At 37.2% G+C, this 23152-nt stretch overlaps 6 protein-coding genes across 11 annotated transcripts; 2 read left to right on the top strand and 4 right to left on the bottom strand.

Annotated features, from left to right (window-relative positions):
* Positions 1-350: 350 nt before the first annotated feature.
* On the bottom strand, positions 351-4194 carry ccdc174 (coiled-coil domain containing 174). Its single transcript, XM_077198276.1, has 11 exons — positions 4069-4194; positions 3773-3877; positions 3587-3687; positions 2855-2913; positions 2586-2739; positions 2400-2495; positions 2158-2294; positions 1932-2026; positions 1208-1337; positions 931-1080; positions 351-813 (listed from the first exon to the last, which is right to left on the bottom strand). The coding sequence occupies exons 1-11, from the start codon at positions 4108-4110 to the stop codon at positions 506-508; spliced, it is 1377 nt and encodes a 458-aa protein (XP_077054391.1). The 5' UTR covers positions 4111-4194; the 3' UTR covers positions 351-505.
* A 736-nt stretch (positions 4195-4930) lies between these two features.
* ghrl (ghrelin/obestatin prepropeptide) lies at positions 4931-5963 on the top strand. Of its 2 annotated transcripts, none has more exons than XM_077198275.1 (5): positions 4931-5008; positions 5131-5245; positions 5389-5469; positions 5551-5659; positions 5842-5963. In XM_077198275.1, exons 2-5 carry the CDS (start codon positions 5132-5134, stop codon positions 5847-5849), a joined length of 312 nt encoding a protein of 103 aa, XP_077054390.1. In that variant the 5' UTR covers positions 4931-5008; position 5131; the 3' UTR covers positions 5850-5963. The 2 variants fall into 2 exon arrangements, with proteins under 2 accessions (XP_077054390.1, XP_077054389.1); XM_077198274.1 differs by having other exon boundaries at positions 4991-5008; positions 5107-5245.
* A 198-nt stretch (positions 5964-6161) lies between these two features.
* On the bottom strand, positions 6162-11721 carry tatdn2 (TatD DNase domain containing 2). 4 transcript variants are annotated; one of them, XM_077198270.1, is made up of 7 exons: positions 11362-11721; positions 10421-10737; positions 9983-10336; positions 8399-9397; positions 8179-8306; positions 6875-7058; positions 6162-6754 (listed from the first exon to the last, which is right to left on the bottom strand). In XM_077198270.1, exons 2-7 carry the CDS (start codon positions 10724-10726, stop codon positions 6614-6616), a joined length of 2112 nt encoding a protein of 703 aa, XP_077054385.1. In that variant the 5' UTR covers positions 10727-10737; positions 11362-11721; the 3' UTR covers positions 6162-6613. The 4 variants fall into 4 exon arrangements, with proteins under 4 accessions (XP_077054385.1, XP_077054384.1, XP_077054383.1 ...); XM_077198269.1 differs by lacking the exon at positions 11362-11721 and adding an exon at positions 11246-11314 and having other exon boundaries at positions 10421-10756; XM_077198268.1 differs by lacking the exon at positions 11362-11721 and adding an exon at positions 11240-11296.
* Positions 11722-12747: 1026 nt separating this feature from the next.
* vhl (von Hippel-Lindau tumor suppressor) lies at positions 12748-15304 on the bottom strand. The gene is made up of 3 exons (XM_077198273.1): positions 14836-15304; positions 13660-13782; positions 12748-13306 (listed from the first exon to the last, which is right to left on the bottom strand). Exons 1-3 carry the CDS (start codon positions 15029-15031, stop codon positions 13113-13115), a joined length of 513 nt encoding a protein of 170 aa, XP_077054388.1. The 5' UTR covers positions 15032-15304; the 3' UTR covers positions 12748-13112.
* A 419-nt stretch (positions 15305-15723) lies between these two features.
* On the bottom strand, positions 15724-21332 carry crbn (cereblon). Of its 2 annotated transcripts, none has more exons than XM_077198265.1 (11): positions 21207-21332; positions 20541-20650; positions 20105-20307; positions 19776-19934; positions 19518-19674; positions 19077-19139; positions 18693-18777; positions 18496-18611; positions 18304-18368; positions 17129-17260; positions 15724-17000 (listed from the first exon to the last, which is right to left on the bottom strand). In XM_077198265.1, the coding sequence occupies exons 1-11, from the start codon at positions 21322-21324 to the stop codon at positions 16823-16825; spliced, it is 1386 nt and encodes a 461-aa protein (XP_077054380.1). In that variant the 5' UTR covers positions 21325-21332; the 3' UTR covers positions 15724-16822. The 2 variants fall into 2 exon arrangements, with proteins under 2 accessions (XP_077054380.1, XP_077054381.1); XM_077198266.1 differs by having other exon boundaries at positions 19077-19136.
* A 180-nt stretch (positions 21333-21512) lies between these two features.
* Positions 21513-22905, top strand: LOC143706400 (uncharacterized). The gene is made up of 3 exons (XM_077198267.1): positions 21513-21598; positions 22135-22349; positions 22447-22905. The coding sequence occupies exons 2-3, from the start codon at positions 22139-22141 to the stop codon at positions 22767-22769; spliced, it is 534 nt and encodes a 177-aa protein (XP_077054382.1). The 5' UTR covers positions 21513-21598; positions 22135-22138; the 3' UTR covers positions 22770-22905.
* The last annotated feature ends 247 nt before the right edge of the window (positions 22906-23152 follow it).

The following is a 23152-nucleotide window of genomic DNA, read 5'->3' as shown; positions in this document are numbered from 1 at the left end:
CATACTCATTACAGGCTACTGAGTAACTAAGCACAGTTACACTGGGCAAAGTTTATGAGTTGCACATGACTGCAGTGTTCATAGCATGCATAAAAACTGATGGTGACAAACACAAAGTAGAATGACACTTCGCAATCATTAGAACAAGAAACTGATGAAGAGAACAGTAGCTTTGGTTAAATCAATGTTTTTGCTTGACACAAATAATTTTATAGATATAAGTTACTTATATTTTTATTTATAAATACATTTACAACCTGTTGAAAGAATTGATGGCAAAATGTATTATGGTTAAAAAAGCGTTTCACACTGGGACAATAGAAAGATAGAGATGGAATAAAAGACAAAGATAAAAAAAAATCTGGTCATTCTTTATTCTAATTATGCAAATCAGTTACATGTTATATAAAGTCTAACTGTCCCTCCAGCTTAAGACTGACATAATGCACCAGGCTTGATGGAGCCTGCCATTTCCTATAGTTTCCCAAACGATTTTCTGAGTTGTTCACGTAGAGTGTTTGTAATACGACAACAGGTCATCCAGACTCTGTGTTTGAGCAGTCTGTGGTTGAGAAGGTTGTGCATATGTGGGCATATCAGAAGGATGACTAGGGGTAGATATGTCCTCTGTGCCTCTTTCGGTAGCCCTTTGGGATTCAGACCACTTGAAGGCAGGTTTTCCTTTAGCCTGCCCTTTGTCTGTTGCTCTGTTGTGATTGGCCCATCTGTCATCTGCGAAATAAGCAGAGGGAGGAGCAAAATCGGAGTCTCGCTCCTCTCGACGAAGACTTGTCCACTGACCCAAGGAGAACTCTGGAAAAGGAAATAAATGTTTAAGTTGCATTTTCTTCAACACAGCAAATGTAAACACATGAGCAAATGAATAGGAAGGAAGGGATGTGCAGTGTATTTATGTGTCAGGCCATGTACCTTTGCCTCTGTCCCACTCTCTTATGTATGGAACGCCAGGTTTGGTGTCTTTTCTTTCCTGAATCTCCACCTCCACTTTCGGCACTGTTGGAGGGGCTGGAGGTCCAACTACTTCATCTTCATCATTCTCAGCATTTTCAGCGGCAGGAGCTACAAGGAAACATCAGACATGATCCAAAAACATCCTCACATGCTTTAGAAAAAAACACCAACATACAGATACATGTTTAATATGCTTTAAAGCATATAAAGACTTGTTAAAAATTCAGCAACACACCATCTTCTTCATCCCCTGGCTCCAGCTTGCTTTTCTTTATCCTTCTCATCCTCACTTTAGCGAGTCGAGCTTCAAGAAGGGCTTTCCGCTTATCCTTCAGTTGCTCGCGTTTACCGCGCTGTTCTGTGGTCTGCAGAGAAAAAAAATTGTAAACCTTACTAATTTACAATGCAGCCAATAGTAGAGAAGCTGAAGAAGACTGTTTCAATCGTAGCCAATAGTATAGAAGCTAATAGTATAGAAGCCAATAGTATAGAAGCTAAGCACACCGTTTAAAAATATAGTGTTAATCTTTATTAACAATAATAATATAAATCACAATTTTTTAAATATATCTCAATTAACTGTGTTTCATATGATCAATTATATATTGGTGTGATGCCTATATTCACTTGTATTTAAATTTTTATTATTAGTATTAGTTTTTAGTCATTTACCCTAAATTTATAGAGACAAAATGGTATAGAAATGTAATATTGGCCATTTTTTAATAGTCAATAATAATAATAATAATAATAAGGATCACAATATTTAACGGGCTTATCAGCATCAGCCAGAATTTTCATATCAGTGCACCTCAAGTCTCAATGCATTTTGGAAGTGCTTTCTCAGCAAAATATATCATTTTGCTTTGTATGCACACTTACAATGCCTTACAATGCTGTCTCAGCAGCTCAATCTGCTTTGGAAAAGAGTTTGTGACTCATTTAATTGTTGTTCTGACCTGATCTCTCAGCATGTCTAGAGTTTCTCTCTGTTTTCTACGTCGGTCCTCATCCTGGGCAAAAGCGAAATACCCAACACCCAGCTCTCTGGCCTCTGAAATGGACACAAAACACTCATGTGAGACAGTGCAGATATAACTCAACACTCAAAGCAGCACGACTTAAAGGCATTTCCTACACATTAGAAAGGTTTCAGTGTGTCTAGAGATCATTTCTCTCCATCACCTTGCTCTCTGATATTTTCATAGTGAATGGGTCCAACAGGTCTCTTCATCTGCTCCTCTTCCTCTTTCTCCCACTGCTCTCTCTGCATTTCTCTCCTCATGTCATCAGATAACAGCGTCCTGTCAGTGCCAGTCACCCTGTGCATAATAATAGATATCAATTGAGCACAACCAATGGAAATTAGTTAGATACAAAAAAAATTATAAAATAAAACACAGCAAATATAAGAACAATAAACATACCTCTTGTTCTGGAGATCTTGGTCCATTTTCTGAAAACCAGGTAGGTCTTTCCTAAGACATCTTCGAGAACGTCCTAATGCATCAACATAGTCCACCCTGCAAGAGAGAGAGAAAGCCGTAGTTAAGTTCAAATCATTATTATTGACCCGTAATCAGGTTCAAAATATATTTATAAACACACCGTACCATTCTTCATTTGCATTCTGTGGGTCTGGAACAGGGACATTTACATCAAAGTCCTCTCCATCTCGGTCCCCTGCAGTGCATGTCGGTGGTTCATTCCTCTGGTTAATGATTTTCTGGGTGAAGTCCACCAGAAAAAGACTTTCAGTCTCCTCATCTAAATATAAAAAGAAATGGTCAACTTCAATATCAGTTCATTTACAAAACACCCAAAGCAGTGTAAAAATGTATTCAAGAAGTGAAATGTTTGAATTTGGTCAACAAGCATATACCTGGGAAATCTCCTTTTGTCATCTGTTCATAAAGACGTGCCTTTTCCTCCAATTTTTGCCTACATAAGACAAAAACGCATCAGGAGAGCATTCATATAATTGCATTCCACTATCTGAACAATGAAGGTGATTAAGAGTAAAATTAGAAGGATCTGAAACATGACTTAATTTACAGTCATTACAATATATCAGCATTTGAAACAGGGTGTATGGTCTCAGATTATTATATAATACAGTATTAATAAAAACAGAGTGACCAAAAAACATTTAAAAAAAACATTTTAATAATAATATATCTTCATTAGTATTTTTATTGATTGTATGTTTTTTTTTAAATATGAGAATGTGAAACAGTCTGCAGCAAATAAAAAAAACTATGAAAAATTATTTATGACAACAGGTTGTTATAAAAAACAAAACTCATGAACTATACTCTGGCCTCAAAAAATATTTGGACACTTAAGCCACACTTATATAAAATTCATTGTAAAAAAGAAAGTAAAAAGAAAGTGTCAACTGCAAACACACTAAAGTTAGATCTTTTCATGGTACTGACATTCATACAACTTGTGTCTATATACTTTTTGAGCCACTCTGTAGTGAAGTTGGAAAAATAACATGAATTGATAAAGATGATATAAAGATTCAGAATAATGTAGTACTGGACTATTAATAGCTCCAAAAAAGATTCAAATAAATAAAATCACGTTAAAAGTGTACGTCTATATTCACCTGGATTTGTCCAGTGTGTTTTCTTCCTCAACAGTTTGCTGAACGTCCCTCTGCGCTCGTACATTGACTCCTTCATTTTGTTTAGTCCAGATATTGGGCTTCTGTGAGCACATAAACACACAATTACAACAGGCGTATATATAATGGTTGAATGATACCAGTCGTTATGAACTGCCCGTGTCTTACTTTTATTTTTGTCTTGGACTTCTGTGCAGCTCCTGCATCTTGGCCAAGTCTGTCGTGCTTAAATTTCTCCTGCTTCCGATATAATTCCGCTTTCAAATCCACCAGCTGAAATGTAAATTGAAAAGTATACGTTGGCCAAGAGATTTTAGGATCGGGCCATCATTCCCAGTTTAAAAAGAGGTACACCATGCAAGTCTACTGTCAGCTGTGATGCTAAGCTAACTATAACACACAAACAAAACTGAAATTGAGAAAAGTGTCTTGTTCAAAAAAGAGATAAGATACAAATTATTCACCGATGAGGCTGTAACATTGTATGGTTTCTTCTTTTTATCCATGTTAACTGTAGCTGATTTAGCAGGCAAGCACTGACATTCAGAGAGCAAAACAGTATCCAAAAACAATGCTGAAAAGAAGAAATGTAGCCTGCCATCTGCCGTCTCGGAAGTCAAACTACAACAATATTTTTAATTGAAACTAGTTTTTCATTTTTAAGGCGTAAATAAAACATGTTTCTACTATGTTAAATGCCCAAAATATGGCGTTATGCAACGAAATGTCCAAAAAAGCAACCAGACGAAGCTCGGTAAGCTGGATGTAGCGAGTTTAAGATGGTCAAGCTGGTGTTCAGCTGGTTAGTTGGTCTCCAAGCCTGACTGGCTAATGGCCCATAAACTGATATTCTCCATAAAAATTGTATTTTATGCTACATTATTATTATTGATAAAAAAGGAGAAAATGAATCGTATTCAGAACCATTAAAATAAGTGTAAAATAAGTTTCTTTAATTGCCATAAAAACAGTACGCATATCAGTTATTTATGGGTAGGATCATGTTTTGGAAGAATATGCTGCCAACCATGTACAAGGGTGAGTCCACTTAAAAGTGTTTGTTCATACCAAATATTTGCTCCGGTTACAGAGGAATTGCCAGGTCTGTTAAATTAACCTGCTAAGGCAATAATTCAGTGGTCTAGTAACACATATAGCTATTGACACAGCAGCCACATCACCATATTACTTTATTTGTCATCATCTGTTATCATATTCATATCACCTTAAGGTAAATCTTTGTCACACATTCACATACAGTAACAATCAGCGATTTTTAGTTCTGTTTGTTTTCACAGTTTCATTTGTAGATTTTAATGCTAATTGTTAACCAAAGGCTATTATAAAAGTGAGAAGCAAATCTTTGTGTGCAGACCTACTGAAGCAGTTTGATCATTACAGAAGGTGGGATTGATTGATTTTTTACTATTTCTGCACACTTAGTTTATATAAAATAATTTTACTTTTAAAGTACAGTCGTTAAGATTGTTGTCATAAATCAGAACTAAACCGGGTGACTTTCCCAGGATGCCTCTGCGCAGTCGTGCCAGCCGCATGTTCCTGCTCTTATGTGCTCTTTCCTTATGTGTCGAATCTGTAAGAGGCGGCACCAGCTTCCTCAGTCCTGATAAGAAACCACAGGTGAGTATATGTCTAGCGGATGTGTCTGAGTTTGTTTGGAGTTAACCAATTTTAGAAACTCAATTTAAAAATAAAGTTGGTAAAGACTATATCAATTCATGCTCGAAGTCTGGCATCTGATATATTGTGTGTCCCATTTCAAGGGTCGAAAGCCACCACGGGTGGGCAGAAGAGATGCTGCTGAGTCAGAGATCCCAGTGATTAAAGAGGATGATCAGTTTATGGTAAAACAAGCAAATGCACATTTAAATAGGATTTCATTGAGTTACTACTTTAGTCATACTTTGCTCTCACTACCTGTTTAGATGAGCGCTCCATTCCAACTGTCCGTGTCTCTGAGTGAAGCAGAATATGAGAAGTACGGTCCTGTGCTGCAGAAGGTTCTTGTGAATCTTCTTAGCGATTCTCCATTTGGTGAGCTAAATGCTTGATTTAAGAACAGATCCAAACAAATGGAAAATTTTCCAGAAAAAGTTCCAATTTTACCTAAAAGTGCTTTCTGGCAGAAAATTCTTCAAGACACCGTTTGATGATGTATTTGAATAGTTTGTGTTCTTCAAACTAACACACTAAATGTATGTTCTCATTTGTTTCAGAATTCTGACAAGATCTACCAATCCTACAAAAATCAACTCCTTATAAATCATAAAAATGATTTACAGTTTAAATCAATTTCAAACACATTGATTTGACAAAATAAAGGATGACAAAGAAATAACTTTCTGCCTCTGGTTTCTATTTTCTTTGCTCACTCTCATGCGTTTCAAGGTCATGTTTGTGTGACAGATGAAACTAAAGGTTAATGGAGTCACAAAAGGAAAAGCTGCCTTGTCTTTCTCAAAAGATTAATTTCATAAAGCCATTCATGTTACATATACATTTATTTAAACAAAAGTTACATTTATATAAAACCAACCACAATCTGTTTCACATTTTCTTTTTACATAAACGTTCATGTGAAAATTACTGGTTTCTTATATAAGGGAAGACACAAGATGGCATTTTATGTTACTTATGTCACAAAAGCATACATAACTTGTAAGCATGTATGCAAACACACGGCCAAAGAAACCTGAGAACAGAACCATTTTAAAACACAAAACTGAAAAGATATTAAAATGTATCATTGCTAACGGTTTTAACAGATGTGAAATTCCCTGTAACAGGGTAAGAAACTTAAGTTGCAATTCTCATACACACTATAGTACATTGGAATATCAATTCTTGAAGACATTATGAAAACAAAAGAAAAAGGTTTAAAAAAAAAAAAGAAGAAAAGGCCAAAGATGCAAGACTAAACTGCTAGCAGGACTAAGATTTTGAAGGACTTTAGTTGATAAAATAAGTAGTTTAACACACCGTTTCCAATCACAGTCCGTATATGTGTCTAGTGTTCTGCCGTACTGTTTGCAGTACTGTGGTTAGCAGCTCTCCTTTCAGCACAGTAATCTCACGCAGCGTGTGTATGCCCATACCAGGGTGAGCAAACCTGCATACGGACTTGGGCACCTACAGAAAGAGGAAGGGAGGTGAATGTATGTGTATTTTAAAGAATGACAAATTAGACAAGTCATGCACGTATGTGTTAGTGGAATCAAACAATGCGTGCTTAGTAACTAGCACTGATACCTGTCTGGGTAAGAAATATGGTGCATCGGTCTCCAGTAGGATTCTGTCGAGTGGGATTTTTTTCACAGCGTCTCGAACCTCTATAGCGCGTTGGTACGTCACCAGTCCAGTGAAACCCACACACAGGTTAGGGAATTCACTTAGAAACGGCTCAATCACAGAGTAGTTGTTGGTGAAACAGTGTCTAACAAACATATGAACACAGGTTAGTAGACTATAAACTAAGCTGCCAACTATTTTCAATGGAAAGTAGCAAAATCCTGCTCAAAGAGTCATTAACGACGTACTGTGCTTTCTCTCCTAATCCATGCTCACATACTGAATTTTTATATAATATACAGCCGAATGCATAGATGTGTATGTAGATGCAACATTCGACCCCTCCAGGCATGTCGGTGCGCACCCGCCATCTTGGAACAGTCAGCATGTTGCGAAATAAGAACTTTGGTTTGTGTTTTTATATGTATTAACTCAAAATTACAGGTTTTTATACTTTTAATGTGATGTTAGCTGATGCCTTCGTCTTCTTGTGTCGTTAGTTTAGCAAAATGATCTGCTGAAGTCTATTGCAGATTTAGACATCCATACGTCTAAGTACATTTGCAGATGGTCAGTCAAGTTGCTCTCAAGTGTTCACGGACCTGTGTTTTGACCGTTCCAATATGACGGATGGCTTACGTAGCGGCCCATAGAAACAGCCGCTAATGAGGCATATATGTCTATATATCTATAGCTGAATGTCCAATAAAGCCGTTCTCATTTACATACTTTCGATCAATGGAAAGCAACTAAATGTTAACCAGCAGTCAAAAATAAAACAAAATAAATAATTTGCTAGATTTGTTGCTAATCAGTTTTTCTTTGTAAAAATTGCGCTAAATTGGCAACACTGACTAACTAGTATTAGTAAAGGCATTTTGTGCAGTAGAGTGAATCTCACAATAAAATGTAATTTCACTTAAAATAAATAAGACATTCTATTTTATAAACTTATCTAAATAATTAATAATATAAAAGAAAAAGCAGAAAATATATAAAAGATTATATATGAAAGAAAAATATTTATAAAATGATCCTGAATGGACAGAATGATTTAAAAACAGAAAAAAACGTAAATATTGTAATACTAAATACATAAAATAAATATTAATGCTCCTTAAAACATGCTTCATTGTTTAATTACAAATGCAACTTATTACTTTAGTTTAATGTTAGAGCGAAATATGAGCCATGAGTTTTTATTTTAGTTATTTCTAAGAATGAACATAAAAACTGTCCAGAGTGTTTGGTTTATGAGAACTGACCTGTGTATTTTGTAATCCCGGGGGACACACTTCTTCATAATTTTCAGCAAATCATCATCTGCATCACGGCAATGTATGACTAGAGGCTTCCTGAGAGCGATTGCCAACTGCAACTGCCGTTCAAACACCTTGACAGGAAAAATCAAAATAAATAATGTTCTTTTGACTCTCTCAAGTACATGTTTAATTAATTTGGAAGTAATCATCCAGTCTGCCATACCTCTTTCTGTTTCCTTGAGTCTGTGGAATTCTTGTGCGAGTAATCCAAACCGATCTCTCCAAACGCTATGGCCTTAGGGTGACGCATAGCACGCATGATGCTTTGCTCATGAGTGTGGTTATACTCTTTGGCAAAATGTGGGTGGCAACCAAATGCACCCCACACTTTATCCTCTGCCAGTAGCCCCTCCCAGATGGCCTCTTTCTCTGTGATTCGTGGGTTGCAGAAATCTGCGATGCAGCCCCTGAACTCCAAAGGGAAACTACTTGCATACTTGCGCTGAAACCTTTGAAAGCTTCCCTGGAAACCCAACTTCCCATAGAGCATGTCAAGGTGACAGTGCGTGTCAATAAATCCTGCAGAATCTGCATTTGAGTTGGTCAAATCGGACAACCAAAGAGGCTCCGAGCCAACAGACATCCTGCGGGTGTCACTTTCAGCAGCAAGAAGCATCCGTGAGGATGCGTGATTTGAATCTGAAGTCCTGCGTGTAGTATGAGGAAAGCAATCCCAGCTTTCAGGTGTGAAGGGGGCGTAGGTGATGCTTCTGAGCCCGGGAAAAGGATCGGCCAGTGTAGAGCTGCTGATGATGGACTGCTGTAATTTGAGGGACCGCCTAACTGACATACAGCACGAATAGTTCTCGGGGGTTGCGAGGTCAGAGGCTGTAGTTTGAGGAGGACGCTCTGACCACAACTCCACATCCCTGGCTGGGATGGTTGGGGTAGTGTCAGCCCCTTGAGATTCTTCAGAATCTCTTGTGAATCTCTTGTGGGCTTGTGAGAATGTTGAAGACTTTAAAACTGCAGGTGATGAGGAGTAAGGGTTGTGTTCTAATGGTGGAGGAGTGTCCCTGAAGTCCACAAGCTCACAATCCCTTTTAAGCTTTGTTTGTTGACCCTTTGGCTCAAAGGACTCATCCTGCGAGAAAACTTCAACCTGCTCCGGGTCCTCAACATCCGACCAATCCGGCGATTCTGGCCGCTTTAGGATCACACTCTGTGCATAGAGACAAAGTCAGTTTCAATTCTTTTAAAAGACATTTAAAATAGTGCAGAATAAACATCCTTTAAATAGGATTATATATATATATATATATATATATATATATATATATATATATAAAAGATTTTTTTTTATGTTTGTAAAGTCTCTCCTGCTCAACAGGGTAGCATTTATTTTATTAATACAGTAAAAACAGTAATATTGGGAAATATTATTACAACTTAAAATGGCTGTTTTGCTATATTTTGTTTTTAAAAAAAGTAATAATTCCTGTGATGCAAAGCTGAATTTTGAGCATCATGACTTCTATAAACAGTCTTTATTGTCATATGATTCTTCAGAAATCAATCTAATATGCTGATTTGAATACTCAATAATATTCACTTTTCTTGATGAAACCATGATACATTTTTTTTCAGGATTCTTTGATGAATAGAAATGCCAAAGAATGTCATTATTTAATGTATTTTGTTTTTTTGCAACAATGTAAAAGTGTTTACCGGCACTTGATCAATTCTCGCTGAACATAAGAATTCATTTATTTCCAAAAAAATAAATAAAAGTAGTATCATCCATTACCCTGGTGTCCAGCTTTATTTCTTCCCCTTCATCTTCTGTGTCAATGATCTCAAGTGGGGGAGGTCCATCATCCTTAGTCGTGAACAGAGAAAGTGGTTCATTCTTCTCACTGAATGAGCAGCAATCAAGGTCAGAGCAGTTTTCCTCCTCCTCTGCCTTCACAGGTTTGTCTGGGGTTTTCTTCGCAAATAGACTTTTAGGCCCACCAAATGATGACTTTTTGTCTGCATTCCCCACTGCATCATTCAGCGCCTTGAGGTAAATGACTTTCCGTCCATCCTCTGGACTCCTGTGTTTTTTCCCAGCAGAGGGAGGTGAAGGCTCAACAGAGCATTGTTGCCCTGTAACAGTGTCCTAAATGCCATACAAAAAAACTCAAATTAATGGATATATATATTGACTGGGGAAACTGAAAAAAAGATCTTTATTGTTACACACCTCGCCAGGACTGTTTTTTTTCCGGAGTGCTCGGTGGGGTCCAGTCAATTTTAAGCGTGATTTAGATGCACTTCGTGAAGAGTGCTTTGGAGTGGTAAGATGCATGTTTTCCACGTCGCCCAGTCCAGCTGACCCAGTAGATGTGTTCAGGCCAGGAGAGACAGGCTCGCTCATACCGCTATCCTGACCATCTCCATCCCAGCATGTGGGCTGTGCCACACCCACACTGTTCTTCATGAGCTTTCTGGGGGAGTTCAGCACCTTATTCAGCCATGTCAATTTCACCTTTTCCCTTTTGCGGTTCATCGTACTAGGATCTTGAGAAAGCAAGAAAATGTATAAATGGGTCAAAAATCAGAACCACAAACAGATGCAGCTGTTTCTAAGCCAATTTTGAGATGGATTCACTTCCAGGTTCTTTGAAAACCTGAAAACTATTCAAAACACTGTAAATTCAAAGTGGAGCCAGATGCAGTTATAAGAACATTTGAACTCACTTGAAGTAAAAGGGAGTTATATTTACTCCCTTCATTAATTAATGAATTAATATATCATTTTATTTCAATATTTACACGTATCTTTAAAAACAGAAAGGTCAGCAGACAGGCATTTTATGTAGGTTAGCTAAAAGGTTAGAAACACATCGACGGCTCTTTTATACTATGTATTTATTTATATACATTATTAACTAAAAGCAAAAACCTGTGTACACTGTAAATCGCGTTAACATGTTTATTTCAAAAGCTATTAGTTAACAACAGATGCTAGCAACGTTAATTAGCAGAAACCTCATGCCTGACCTAAAACGGTTAACGTTACCCCAAGCGTCAGTGGACATAACGGCGATCACAAGAACGGAAAACAGTCTGAAAGTGTGTAATAGTCTTGATTAAACCCGATTCTATTAAAGCAACAGCAAAGTTAATAACGTTATCACAAACCTTATGGCCTAAGCGGATGAAAGTTCAGGTGGATCACGTGGGTAAGTAATTAGCGATGCGTTCACTGCTCACCGCTGTCAACGGTCCTCACCGTACTGGATAGCATAGATGGTGAACGCTTAGTTTGAGACGTACAAAGTATGGAGTGTGCACATTCCTCCATTTCAAGCATGTGTGTAGACTTTGAAGGAATATAAAAATGACCATTTAATTTGACCTACAGAATTAAGATTAAATGCAATATCATTTATATTTGTATAGAAACTTTAGAGGTAGTATATCCCATGGTGGGTTTATTTCTGAAAAGCAATTTTCTGTAAGGCGAATACAGGACAAAAGGTTTAAAAAAAGAAAAAGAAAAAAAAAGACGTTGAACGTTGGGGTAAGTTATTAAAGTGCTTTTTAGCTAAATATATTTTTAAAAAATCAGTTCAAAAGCGAGAAAACACAAACAGTTCATATAAATATACAGAAACATCAAACCATTGTTTTGTCCAACAAATATTGTAATTAATAAATTGTATAAACTTATTGTAGCATTTAAAACGTGACAACTTGCTCCAACCTGACAGTTATACTCTATAAAACAAAATCCTTGACCTGAGAACAGTTCACAATGTTGGTTAAAATCTACTATTGTTAAATAATTAACACCCACCTTAATGCTTATGCTTAATTTGTGCTCACTTGTTTTACAACTATAGCAAAAGGACAATTTTATCATTTTAGTTCGAAAGATGCATCAGAAAATGCATTGTAATTTAAGATGGGTTTGAAGTAGATGTTTAAAACCAAGCAAAACCACTTTTAGAGAAATGTAATAATATTGGTCATTACCGAAATAATTATTTCTTTATATGCTTCTGTAATGGTTAATCCACCAGTATGTGTAAACTCTTAAGTCAAAGTTGGCCAAGTCAAAAGTCTGCTATTGAACAAATTTTGGATTTAGTGGATTCAAAGATAGATCGCACAAAAGTTTCATCAAAAGCAACTCTTTGGGAACTAATAGAAAATATTTGGGAGTCAATAACAGACACTGTGGAAAAGTACTGCACATAAAAACAATGCCAGCAAGAATGTAAGCTGCTATCAAAGCCAAAGGATACCATATAAAATATTATGTTTTTTGTTATTATGTGTGAATAAAGACTATTTAGCTGTTTCAGTTTGCTATTTGCCTAATGACAAAAAAGAAAGAAAAGTTTTAAACAACTTTTGGGCAGATTCCTAAACTATTTGTGTTTTCCCTTTATTTTAACAGGTGGTCTAATCAATTTGTTAAGTACTGTATGTACATTTTCACAGTATATATGTAGATAGATAATGAATGCTGGCTTGATGCAAGAGTCTAGATTAGAATTAGAATCAGATTAGAAAGTTAGATATAATTACAAATATTTAATTTTTTATTTACAAAGAACATTTTTCCAAGTATAAAGTTATTAGTAACAGAGCAACAGTATACCGAGATTGCAAGGTCTACTACACAGACAATCACACAAAATCTGCATTTTATAAAGTTCTTTCTGTGGGCTCTCAATTCAGTACCACTCATTAAAGTAAAGGAAATGACCTAAATGCATTGCTTGATACATGTTTAAAGCATCCATTTGCTTAAGAAAATATTCCGCCTGATCTCAGGTTTGTATTTTACAGTCAGACTACATTGTCCATTGTATATGGTGCTGGTGCACAGATCTGCTCAGTAAATATGTCCTTGTTAAAGCCCTAAGTTAATGCTCATGTTTTCATCTGTTTTGCTGTTCTCTGTTCTCCAGTAACTTCTGTTCCACTCGCTGGCTAATGCGTCGTAGATCGGCGTGGATGTTGGGTCTCTGAGCAAGGTCATCTTGTAGGCAGCGGGCGATCTCCAGCCGACAGATATCTTCTCTGCGCACCAACCGCCTCACAACTTGCAGACAGCGATCTCGCAAGGTCAACACTGGTAAACAAATATTAAGTGCAAAGTCAATTTTAGAATCACAAAGGTTTTAGATTCACAGTCTGATTAATGATCCTATAATTGTGTGTGTGTGTGTGTGTGTGTGTGTGTGTGTGTGTGTGTGTGTGTGTGTGTGTGTGTGTGTGTGTGTGTGTGTGTGTGTGTGTTTCCAGATTTTCTTTGAAAGATTTTTCTTTTACACTGAAAATAATGTCAAGTGTTGTTATTTATGCCATGCCTAGGAATACAGTTATCTCAGTTACTCAATATTAGTATAAGATTTCTAATTTATAAAAGGAGTGAATTGTTTTTTAGCCTGAATACTTAAGCAAAAGCCAGTGAAATATATTTACCAGGCAATGTGATGTGCGCAATTGAGACTTGTCCATTTTCAACGGAGGCCGGCAAGTACATCTCTTTACTATTGACTACCATTGAATCGTCAGTCTCTGCATCCCGAAACATCCATGGATGTCCTGACGTAAACAGAAATGCAGTATAAGAAAATTTCATTCAAACAGATTATTGCACTACTTAACCCTTTAAGGCATCTTTGAAATTATTAATTTTATTGCCATGAAGAAGTCAAAAAACAAGAGGCTGCTCGTGGAGCTAGAAGGTCCAATCACACCCTAACCCTAAACCTACCCTATGCCCAAGCCTAATTAAGTTCTGCTCCACCCCTTAGACCCACAGAGGTGGAGCTGGACTAGGTCAAGCTTCACCCATTTGGCTCTGCAATGCAAATGGTGCTCACTGCAGAGCCAAATGACATTAAGCTCCCCCTCGTTAATCTAATGGGTGGAGGGATAGAGTCATGAGGCTTGTTCGACTTGAACCGGCGCTGCACAGACCGATCGGTTGATGACATCAAAGTACCGCGAGAGCGATTAGAGAGCAGACGGCTCCTTATGCTTTTGAATAGCTCTCGCGGTACTTTGATGTCATCAACCGATCGGTCTGTGCAGCGGCGGTTCAAGTCGAACAAGCCTATGGTTAAAGATGGGTTTGGTTGAACCTATCTCCACCCATTATGGCCAAATTACATCCAAAGAGGGGGGGCATAATGTACATTGTGTGGACAATGTCTCTGGACATAATGGATGGAGTTTGACCTTCCCCAAGCTCCACCTCTGGGTTTAGGGATAGGGTAGGGTCCCTTTACGTCCAGAAAGGGGGAGCTGGACGTCAAGCTCCACCCATTGGCTCTGCAGTGAGCAGCCTCTCCTGCAGTGAACACCGCTTGCAAAAAGTCTAAACAAGATGTCAATGGTTTCGAATCACTTACATTTGGGGTCAAAGTTAATTTTTCAAGCAGTTTCTTCTTAGACTAGATAATCAACTCAAAGGCTGAACACTTTGGTTTGCCTGGTGCAAAACAATTGGTGTTTAGCTATTTTGTGCATTGAATGGCATAAAAAATACTTCTTAAGGTGTAACAGGATTAAAATAACCCTGAACGAGCTGACCGCCTCTACTGTAATTTTACCAATTTATATTGAACGTAATTCAACGATAATTTGACGAACCCACATAAGTTGTCATTCTTCGACCGGTGTACGGCTGTATATCTACGTATGGCTGCGGCTCCCCTCGGAAGTTGATCCAGACGGGCTTCACGACGCGCGGGCTGTTGTTACAGAACAACACGTAGGCCGGTATCCGGCTGACCAAAGATCGGACCAGCGGCAGCGATTGCTGCCCCTCCTGAGATTCCTGAGGCATCGACAGGACAGGACAGGACCAACACAAATCTACAAATAACAGCTTCGCTACTACGGAGTAAAGTTACACCTAAAGCGCTAGTTCCCTCTTAAAGGCTAAGCAAACAGAAAAATACAAAAAATAGATACGATAAAGTTCACTTGATCGGCTCGGACCATCTGGGATCTGTTTTAAAGAGAACACGAACGGAAAGAAGAGAACGCGTACGTGACTATCAGACATCCATCTGTACTGCTTGACGTTTGTTGTTGTTGTTGCGTAATAACGTGAGAGCCAGTGAAGAAGAAAGCGCGCGACAGCATACCAACACCTCCCTCTAGTGGTTTGGAAATGAATTGAAAACATGACGCATGAAGTATACCTGTAACTGTGCTCGAAATGAATGAATTATTACGGTATATACTTCCTTCTCTTTTAAAAAGTAGCATAAGAAATAATAGGCATTATGCAACAGATATTTCAAACAGTAGTATAATTCACTGCTGTCACATGACCTACATGTCAAGCAGGCTATTTCAGCAGAATGCTGAAAATAATATTTTCAACATAATATAATTATTTTCTAATTTTGGATTTTGTGTACAAATGTGTTTAGACTGTGATCAAACTAAGGTTCTGTTTGGAATGCCATACTATAAATGTTTCTACAAATTGTAGTGTTACCAAAGTGTCCTTAAAGATGAAACACACTGTGACTTTTCAGAAGCGGTTTATTGGTGAGAATTTATTCGTACTGAACAGTATTTTATGTCTGGAACATTACAGATATGCAAGTCAGTGTTTTTGTATGTAACTGGTGGAGAATATACACGTGTGTGCCGATTGTCTGTATAAAGTGTATTTTGCACTCCATTTAATAAACATGTGAACAGAATCTTTATATTTTTAGGACGTTCTCGGTGGAGACTAGTTTGTCACATGCGACTTCCATTCTGGATACAAACATCTGTTTTGGGCTCTCAACTCAAAATATACATCAAACCATCATTTAATTAAATGGTCTCCAAAAAAATCAAATGACAAAGGAAAAAGCAAAACAGAGAAACTGAGCAATACAAAATAGTTTTTGAGAATAACATAAAGGGCAACTCCCTGATATTTCCTTTATTCTTCACAATCTGCCACTTTTAGCCAGGTGTTGTGTGCCAAGTACCCGAAGCAAGCACATGAGACAGCATGTGGATAATTATTTAATTTTAAGCAGTTTAGATCTTGTTTTGAAGAAGCTTAGATGTTCAAGAACTATTCATAGATTGAGGTATTCTACATGATGATTGATTATGTCAATAAATGTGGGCATGAAAGACTTTTTGTCAGACTAAATGAGATGGAGTTAGAGATTTATCCCTATTTTAACACGGTACTTATTTCATGAACATCCAAACAAGATCTTGCTTAAAAAGCATCAATAACTGTCTAGTCAGTAATGATGAAGAAAAGACTGCTTAGACCGTTAATTAAGTGCATTACAACAGACTGTAATCTTAAAGAGCTCATCTGGTATGATATTGCACGTATCAGCCTCTAATTTACACAGCACAAGGTGTGTGAAGGCAACAACTTAAATTCTGTTGTTCTTTCTACTTCTGTATCTTATGCATCACTGTCCCCTTTTTCTTTCCTCTCCCTGTTCATGCACACATCTACACATATAAACTCACAAACACACTTTCTCTCTCTCTCTAGGTGTGGTTTGGAGTCTCATGTTTTTGGGGTGATAGAGGAGACCACTCGGGGAGCATATGCTTGTGAGCTGTTGGGTTAAAGGTCACAAGTAATCGTCAGATCACATCACAGGCACAGCAAGCGTGACCCCTTGACACCCTCCTCGCCTTGTGGGATTGTCGGTAACAGGGCAGAACGAGTCAAACCCCAGAACCGAGGTGGACTCAGATCCTTTTTTACTGCTGAGAACTTCCAGCCCATATGAGAGCTGCAGTTTCTGCACTGAGCAATTGTCCACGCATACCTAAGAAAAGAAATGGATCAAATTTCATGTGACATTGGCTAATCATTTGGATGGATACTTAGATATAAAAATCAAAATTCAAGTGATCAAAAACACATTATTGAACATACAAAAGCATTAAATCTCACCCTGGAAACCAACTATGCAGTGTGGAAGGCCGTCCAATCAAGTTGAGGTTGTTGGCCTTGTAGACCGTAAGTGTCTCATGAACATAACCATGTGGATTCACATATGCTGCCATTGGCCCATACAGAGACAGACTAAAGAAAGAGGAGTGTTGCATTTGTAACTGTATTCATTTCCATCTTAAAGGAGAAGATCACCCAAAAATGTAAAGTCTGTCATCATTTGATAAGCCTCAAGACATTGAAAAGTTCAACAGAGAAATAACGACTTTACAAGTAAACTTTGATCTTTTCCTTAACTAAAAACTATCATGTGGCTTCAGAGGACTTTGAATATTAAAGTTGCAATAAAACAGAAGGAGCGACACATTGTTTCTTCCGTGTACTGTGCATTCGAATAAAAAAAATGGAGGGAGGGGACTTGGTTCTATCCATCAGTTGTAGATTTGATGGAGGCAGATCTGACTGCGAGCTTGCAGTCGATTGTAAGAAAGGTGCAGGGTTCAAACAAAGTCATCGTGAAATAAAAACTGACCTTATTTACTTTGTTAGTCTTATGGTGAATGTTTAATCCATGGAAGTTAATAGACAGAAAATAATTTGTTTGTCAATAATAATACAAAAATAATAATTTCCATTAAAAATTTGCTTCCGATCTGGAATGGCGTTGCTTCTATGATGACATCAGTTTGATGGCTTTGATTGATTATCCTTAACCATTCCCCTCCAACTGCCGGTCTGCTATGAGCGAGGGATGGAGAGGAGGTGCGCTAAAGTGAAACCCCGCCCTCTATTCAATATTCAGTTTCACTAGGAAATACGTCACAACACAGAAGTAAAGTCGGTTGCAACTTCCAGTTCACCGGAACTTTAAGTAGACTAAATTACGTCACCCGAGAGAAGTCAGTTGTTTCACCAGAAGATCACGTTCTGACAATGGAAATGTCTAAATGTTTTTTTGAAATGAAATATGCATGGATGAATCATTCATACGACCACTTTCATGGAACTTTTAGGATGCTTTATTTTTTTTTTTATTGGTGCTTGACGGGCTTTGGTGCCTTTTGGTGAAAGTAATCTGTCCCTTTAATTCTCCTCAATTGCCAAACAATATATTATATATAACTACATTGTCAAATTCAGTTCTCAGTATTTAAAACAAAAAGTCATTGTCTGACCTGAAGATCTCATTCTTGCTGGTTATCTCTGTATGCTGACACTGTTTACAGCAGAGAGAGGTGCACTGTAAAGAGAGAAAAAAAATGAACATGATCTTTTCCTGCATTTTACAATGCATAAAACAAGCTCCTAGACAAATAGAAAGACATATATGAAGATTAATAGACAAAGGCAACTATACACATACACACCCTGTCCATGATGTCCAACTCACAGCGCAGTCTCTGAATGGCACTGCCAATCTTCAGTAGCTGAAGTCGTAGAGCATCATCTATTGGTAGACATGCGGCCACCCTGTATGAGAAATCTGCAGAGAGAGAGAGAGAGAATTTTTAACTACTTGACTGTGTGTGTGAGCCTGAAAGTGTCTATGTGCTCCAGTGTGTACCTGTGGGATTTGTAGGCAGGGACTCGTCGTTGAGGTTTTCATCCCATTCATGGAGTTGTTTCTTTACTCTGCTCATGAGAGTTTTCTAGAGAGAAACACATACATAACCATCAGTGCTAAAATGTTGTCAATATTATCTAAATGATAATGATAGTTTGCTGAGATTGTACCTTTTAGAAACGGATCAATGTATTTACAGTCTAAATAAATAATAAGAATAAAAGTTAAATAATATTTACAATAAGTAAATAATAAGTTTTCTCTTATTTCTAAGATCTAAAATGGTTTAAGTGGAAAAAAATGCACCTTTAGGACTTTATAATGTATAGTGTAAAATCTTTTGTTTATGATATAATCAAATGAATAATAAGAGATCAAACTCACAGAGTCATAGAGGTCATACACCCAGGGAGGCCATGAGGTCATACCAGCACAATGGAGCTTCTTCTATGAAAGAAAGTGAGAGGGAAAGTGACATCATATTTAAGCTACGTGTAGAAGTAATGGCAAAACAATGATAAAGTAGAATAACTAGTCCAATTAATTATAATTATATATATATATATATATATATACTAAAGAACTAAATGTTCTTTAATAAAAACTAGTTATTGAGGGGGAAAATATTTCAGTTTTGATCTTGAGTATTTTTTAGCATTTTAATTAAGTTAGATTTTTAGTGCATTAATAATAATAGTTAGATGTTTTAATATAATAACAACTACAACAACAGCAATAATAATTGTATTTATAATAATTATATATATTCTGTGACCCCCTTTGACGTTTCCTAAAGTGATGTGCGTTTACCTGTATGTCAGTTACCTGTCTATAAGTCTGGGTGCACCGGTCCAGCGGTGGCGTTGTTTGTGAGCATTTGGTCTGTGGAGTGCATGTATGCAAGCGGGGCAGGAATTGCAGTGCACATAAAGGGTCTGGCAGAATCCTTTCCGGTAAAATCTGTACTTTTGCCTGACGAATCCTACGAAATATATAATTTTTAAAAATATATTTATTTTCATTACATAACTGAATTCATGAAAAATAGCATTGTACCCACAGAAAGCATGTGAATACCCATACCCATCTGCTTGTGTACGAATTTCATGCACTCTGAAGCGTTGCCGTCCAATAGCTTTGATCTTCACGGTCTCGATGCCGTACTCCTGTTCCTCACGAAATGCATAGATCTCTGCCGTCGTCCCAAACTCTGCCTTTATCTCTGCTCCATTCGCATCAGGACTGAGAGAAATAGAAACCTGGTCAAACTATGACATACATGTACAAATGTAAGAAATATCAATACACCTGCAAACCCTCTACTGCAACCTGCTTAAACAATGTCTTTGAAGAGGAATCAAAGGTACGTGATCATTAATGTGGATTATTCTACACCTTGTGTCTGTTAATACCTTTGTGCAAGCACGGCAAACGTGCGGTCTTGGCTTATGAGGTTGCGGAACATGCTGACCTCCTGTGGTCGAAAAAGCTGCAAGGGCAGCGTCTGACCTGGGATCAGAATGAGAGCGACGTGGGGAAGAACCGGCAGATTCTGCACACTGTCCTCATCATGCAGGGTACGGCCGTGAAACTCCTCCATGTCTAAGCCCAGATACTTCACAATGCACACACAAATGAAGACGAACATGCAAAATAAAAATAAAAACTATTGATGACTTAGTTACATTATTTCTATAAATTGAGATTTCTTTTACAGCAAAAATCTATCCATAAACGCCTTATTTAATATTAACGTGCATGCTAATGAATTCAAATGAGTGAAAGAGCTATATCCTAAAAATGATTTTAATCTTATTAGTGTTTAAAAGTACTGATGACGACACTCACAGCGTGTGAAGTTGGCAGACTCGTGTCAAAGTTTATAATACTTGGCTTTTCTGCATCCTCACCATCTCGATCCTCAGTCTCCATGATATCCTCCTCTTCCTCTTCATTGTCTATACATAAAAAATATATAAAGATTAGAAGTGGAATATAATTCCTCTTATTATTTACTCCATTTTCACTTATTACTCATACTTTCATTTTGTCAACTACTACATTAAAATCAGTCATCTGTGGACAACAGGCATACATGAAGTCACTATTAAGCAAACAGCAAATATCAAGCAATATTATCTTATCTTACATAAATAAGATAAGATATATCTCATCTTACATAATGCAATTTATAACAACTGTTCGCTGACAACACAATAAAACAACAAAATGCGTACAACACTTGACTTCAAAATATTGTTGCATCCATTTTGCTACAGCTCCTAAACGTGTTACAAAAATAGCTTTTGGCACACAAGGGGCAAATAAATAACAGGTGTACGCAGACACTTTCAGTTTGTAAGAAAACCTGTCAGCTCTCATGCACGGCGACTGCTGCGGATATGGAAATGTCTGTAAAGATCTCCCTGCAAGTTTTGAGGAGGACATTAAGATGGCATGGTTTCGACTCTGATATAACTCCGTGTTTAATAGGACACAAATACCAACACGCACCTGGCAGGAGCTGTAGTTGGTTCCCCATTTCGTCGTTAACGTCGTTGTCGCCTCCGCCCCTCTCAGCAGCCATAGCCTTGTGTTTACAATCCGCTCTCAAGAAGCAGTGAAGAGACATGCGAACAAAAACACAGCGCCCTCACGTGAATGGATGTTAGTGGCATAGTGAATCTTTTGAATCATCCTGATGAATCGAATCTTTTTAAATAGTTCACACTAAAAGATCCATAAAAAACAATTCGTTCACGAAGAAATACCACTAAAAGAGCGCAGGAACGTTTCGAAACGCAGGGTCAGCATTGATTGAAATTCTGTGTTTATTAATCGTGTATGCAAAAAGTTTATTTTTTCAGGGAATGTTCTGGGTGTATTAGTAATATAGGCCTACTTTGGTAAGTTTGCTGAAATGTATGAATTTCTTTCGTATGGAACCTTAGTGGACCCAAGAGTTTTGGACACTAGAAAAGTGTGGATTCCATTGTATTGCAATTGTGTGTTTGAGTGTGTGTGTGCATTATTATCATCAAAGATAAAAACGCACCACAATACCAATACTAGCAAAACTACATACAAAAATTGTTACATTTTAAATGATACCTAATAAAAGCTTTAAAATAAGCTCTTTTTGAGACTTTCTGGTTTTCAAACTTAGTGGAGCATGTTCTAGTTAATGTGATGAACTACACCTGTGATTGCTCTGCTAGAATACCTTGATGAGTGGATTGATCTAAAATTAAAATAAAAAGTTAAACGCAATCGCACTTATGGAAAATAAATGCTACATTACTTATGAGGAACAATTACTTGGCATAATTTATTAACAGATGCCACTTTGATAGATATCATTATATATGTTTGTTTTCTGCTGGTACATTAAATATGTTTGAACAGTATATGTGTTTGTTTATTATTCTCATTTGATCTTCAGGTGAATGATGGCGTCAGCAGAGCATTTATGCATGGTGCTTCTGTTATGTGTGTGTGCCTGTATTTGTGTGAGTGACTATTACTCAGTTCTTGGAGTTTCTCGCTCTGCATCTTCAAGGGAGATCAAGAAAGCATTTCACAAGCTGGCCCTTAAACACCATCCTGACAAGAGCCAAAGCCCGAATGCACAGCAGATCTTCACACACATTGCTCAGGGTGTGTGTGGGTGCACAAGTGTACATCCTAAAATACATTTATTCACTACCAAAATGAAGTATTTTGTTAATCATTTTGTTCAATTTTTTTTCCTTAGCCTATGAGGTGCTTTCTGACAAAGAGAAGAGGCGAGTCTATGATCAAATGGACCATCTAACTAACCCTGATCAGGGCAGAGAGAGAAAGTTCAAGAAAGATCAGAATAAGGACATGGGCACCAATCCCTTCATCAATAAAGAAGCGTTTCATAGTAAAAGGGGTTTTCAGCATTTTAGTCTAGAGAAGCTACTTCATACTCTCCGGATGGATGATGACTTTTTTATGGGTGAACAACCTGCTTATGAAGGATGGAGTTATCATTTTGAGTCTGAGGATGATGATGAAACAGTCCTCCTGAGTGACCTTTTCAACGTGTTTTGATTTCCAGGGTTTGTTTATTGTTTATTTGTTTGTATATTTATGTTTATTAATTATATATATTCAAATTGATTTTAAATTGCTTCTGCACAATTACCTTTCTTATTAAATAAAGCTTTAAATAAACTTGAAAAAACCCTGCATATGTCTTATTGTGTTATATCATAACGTGCTGCAAATAACTATGTTTAGAAACTATTTCATTTTTATAAAATGACAAATTCAACCTTCCTTCTTACTTAACAGATGCTATTTCCTCATATCCTTTCCTTAAATGTTTTTGTGTTGTATCATTTCTGTCATGAAATATAATGCTCATTATGCTCTAGTCAGAGCTGATTCATTAAATAAATATACCTATGTGATATCATGCATCAACACATATC

This window comes from Siphateles boraxobius, unplaced genomic scaffold (genome assembly GCF_051911475.1).
Source record: "Siphateles boraxobius isolate OS27281-9 unplaced genomic scaffold, OSU_SipBor_1 41, whole genome shotgun sequence".
NCBI classification, from domain to species: Eukaryota; Metazoa; Chordata; class Actinopteri; order Cypriniformes; family Leuciscidae; genus Siphateles; species Siphateles boraxobius.
This window is presented reverse-complemented; position numbering and strand designations above follow the sequence as displayed.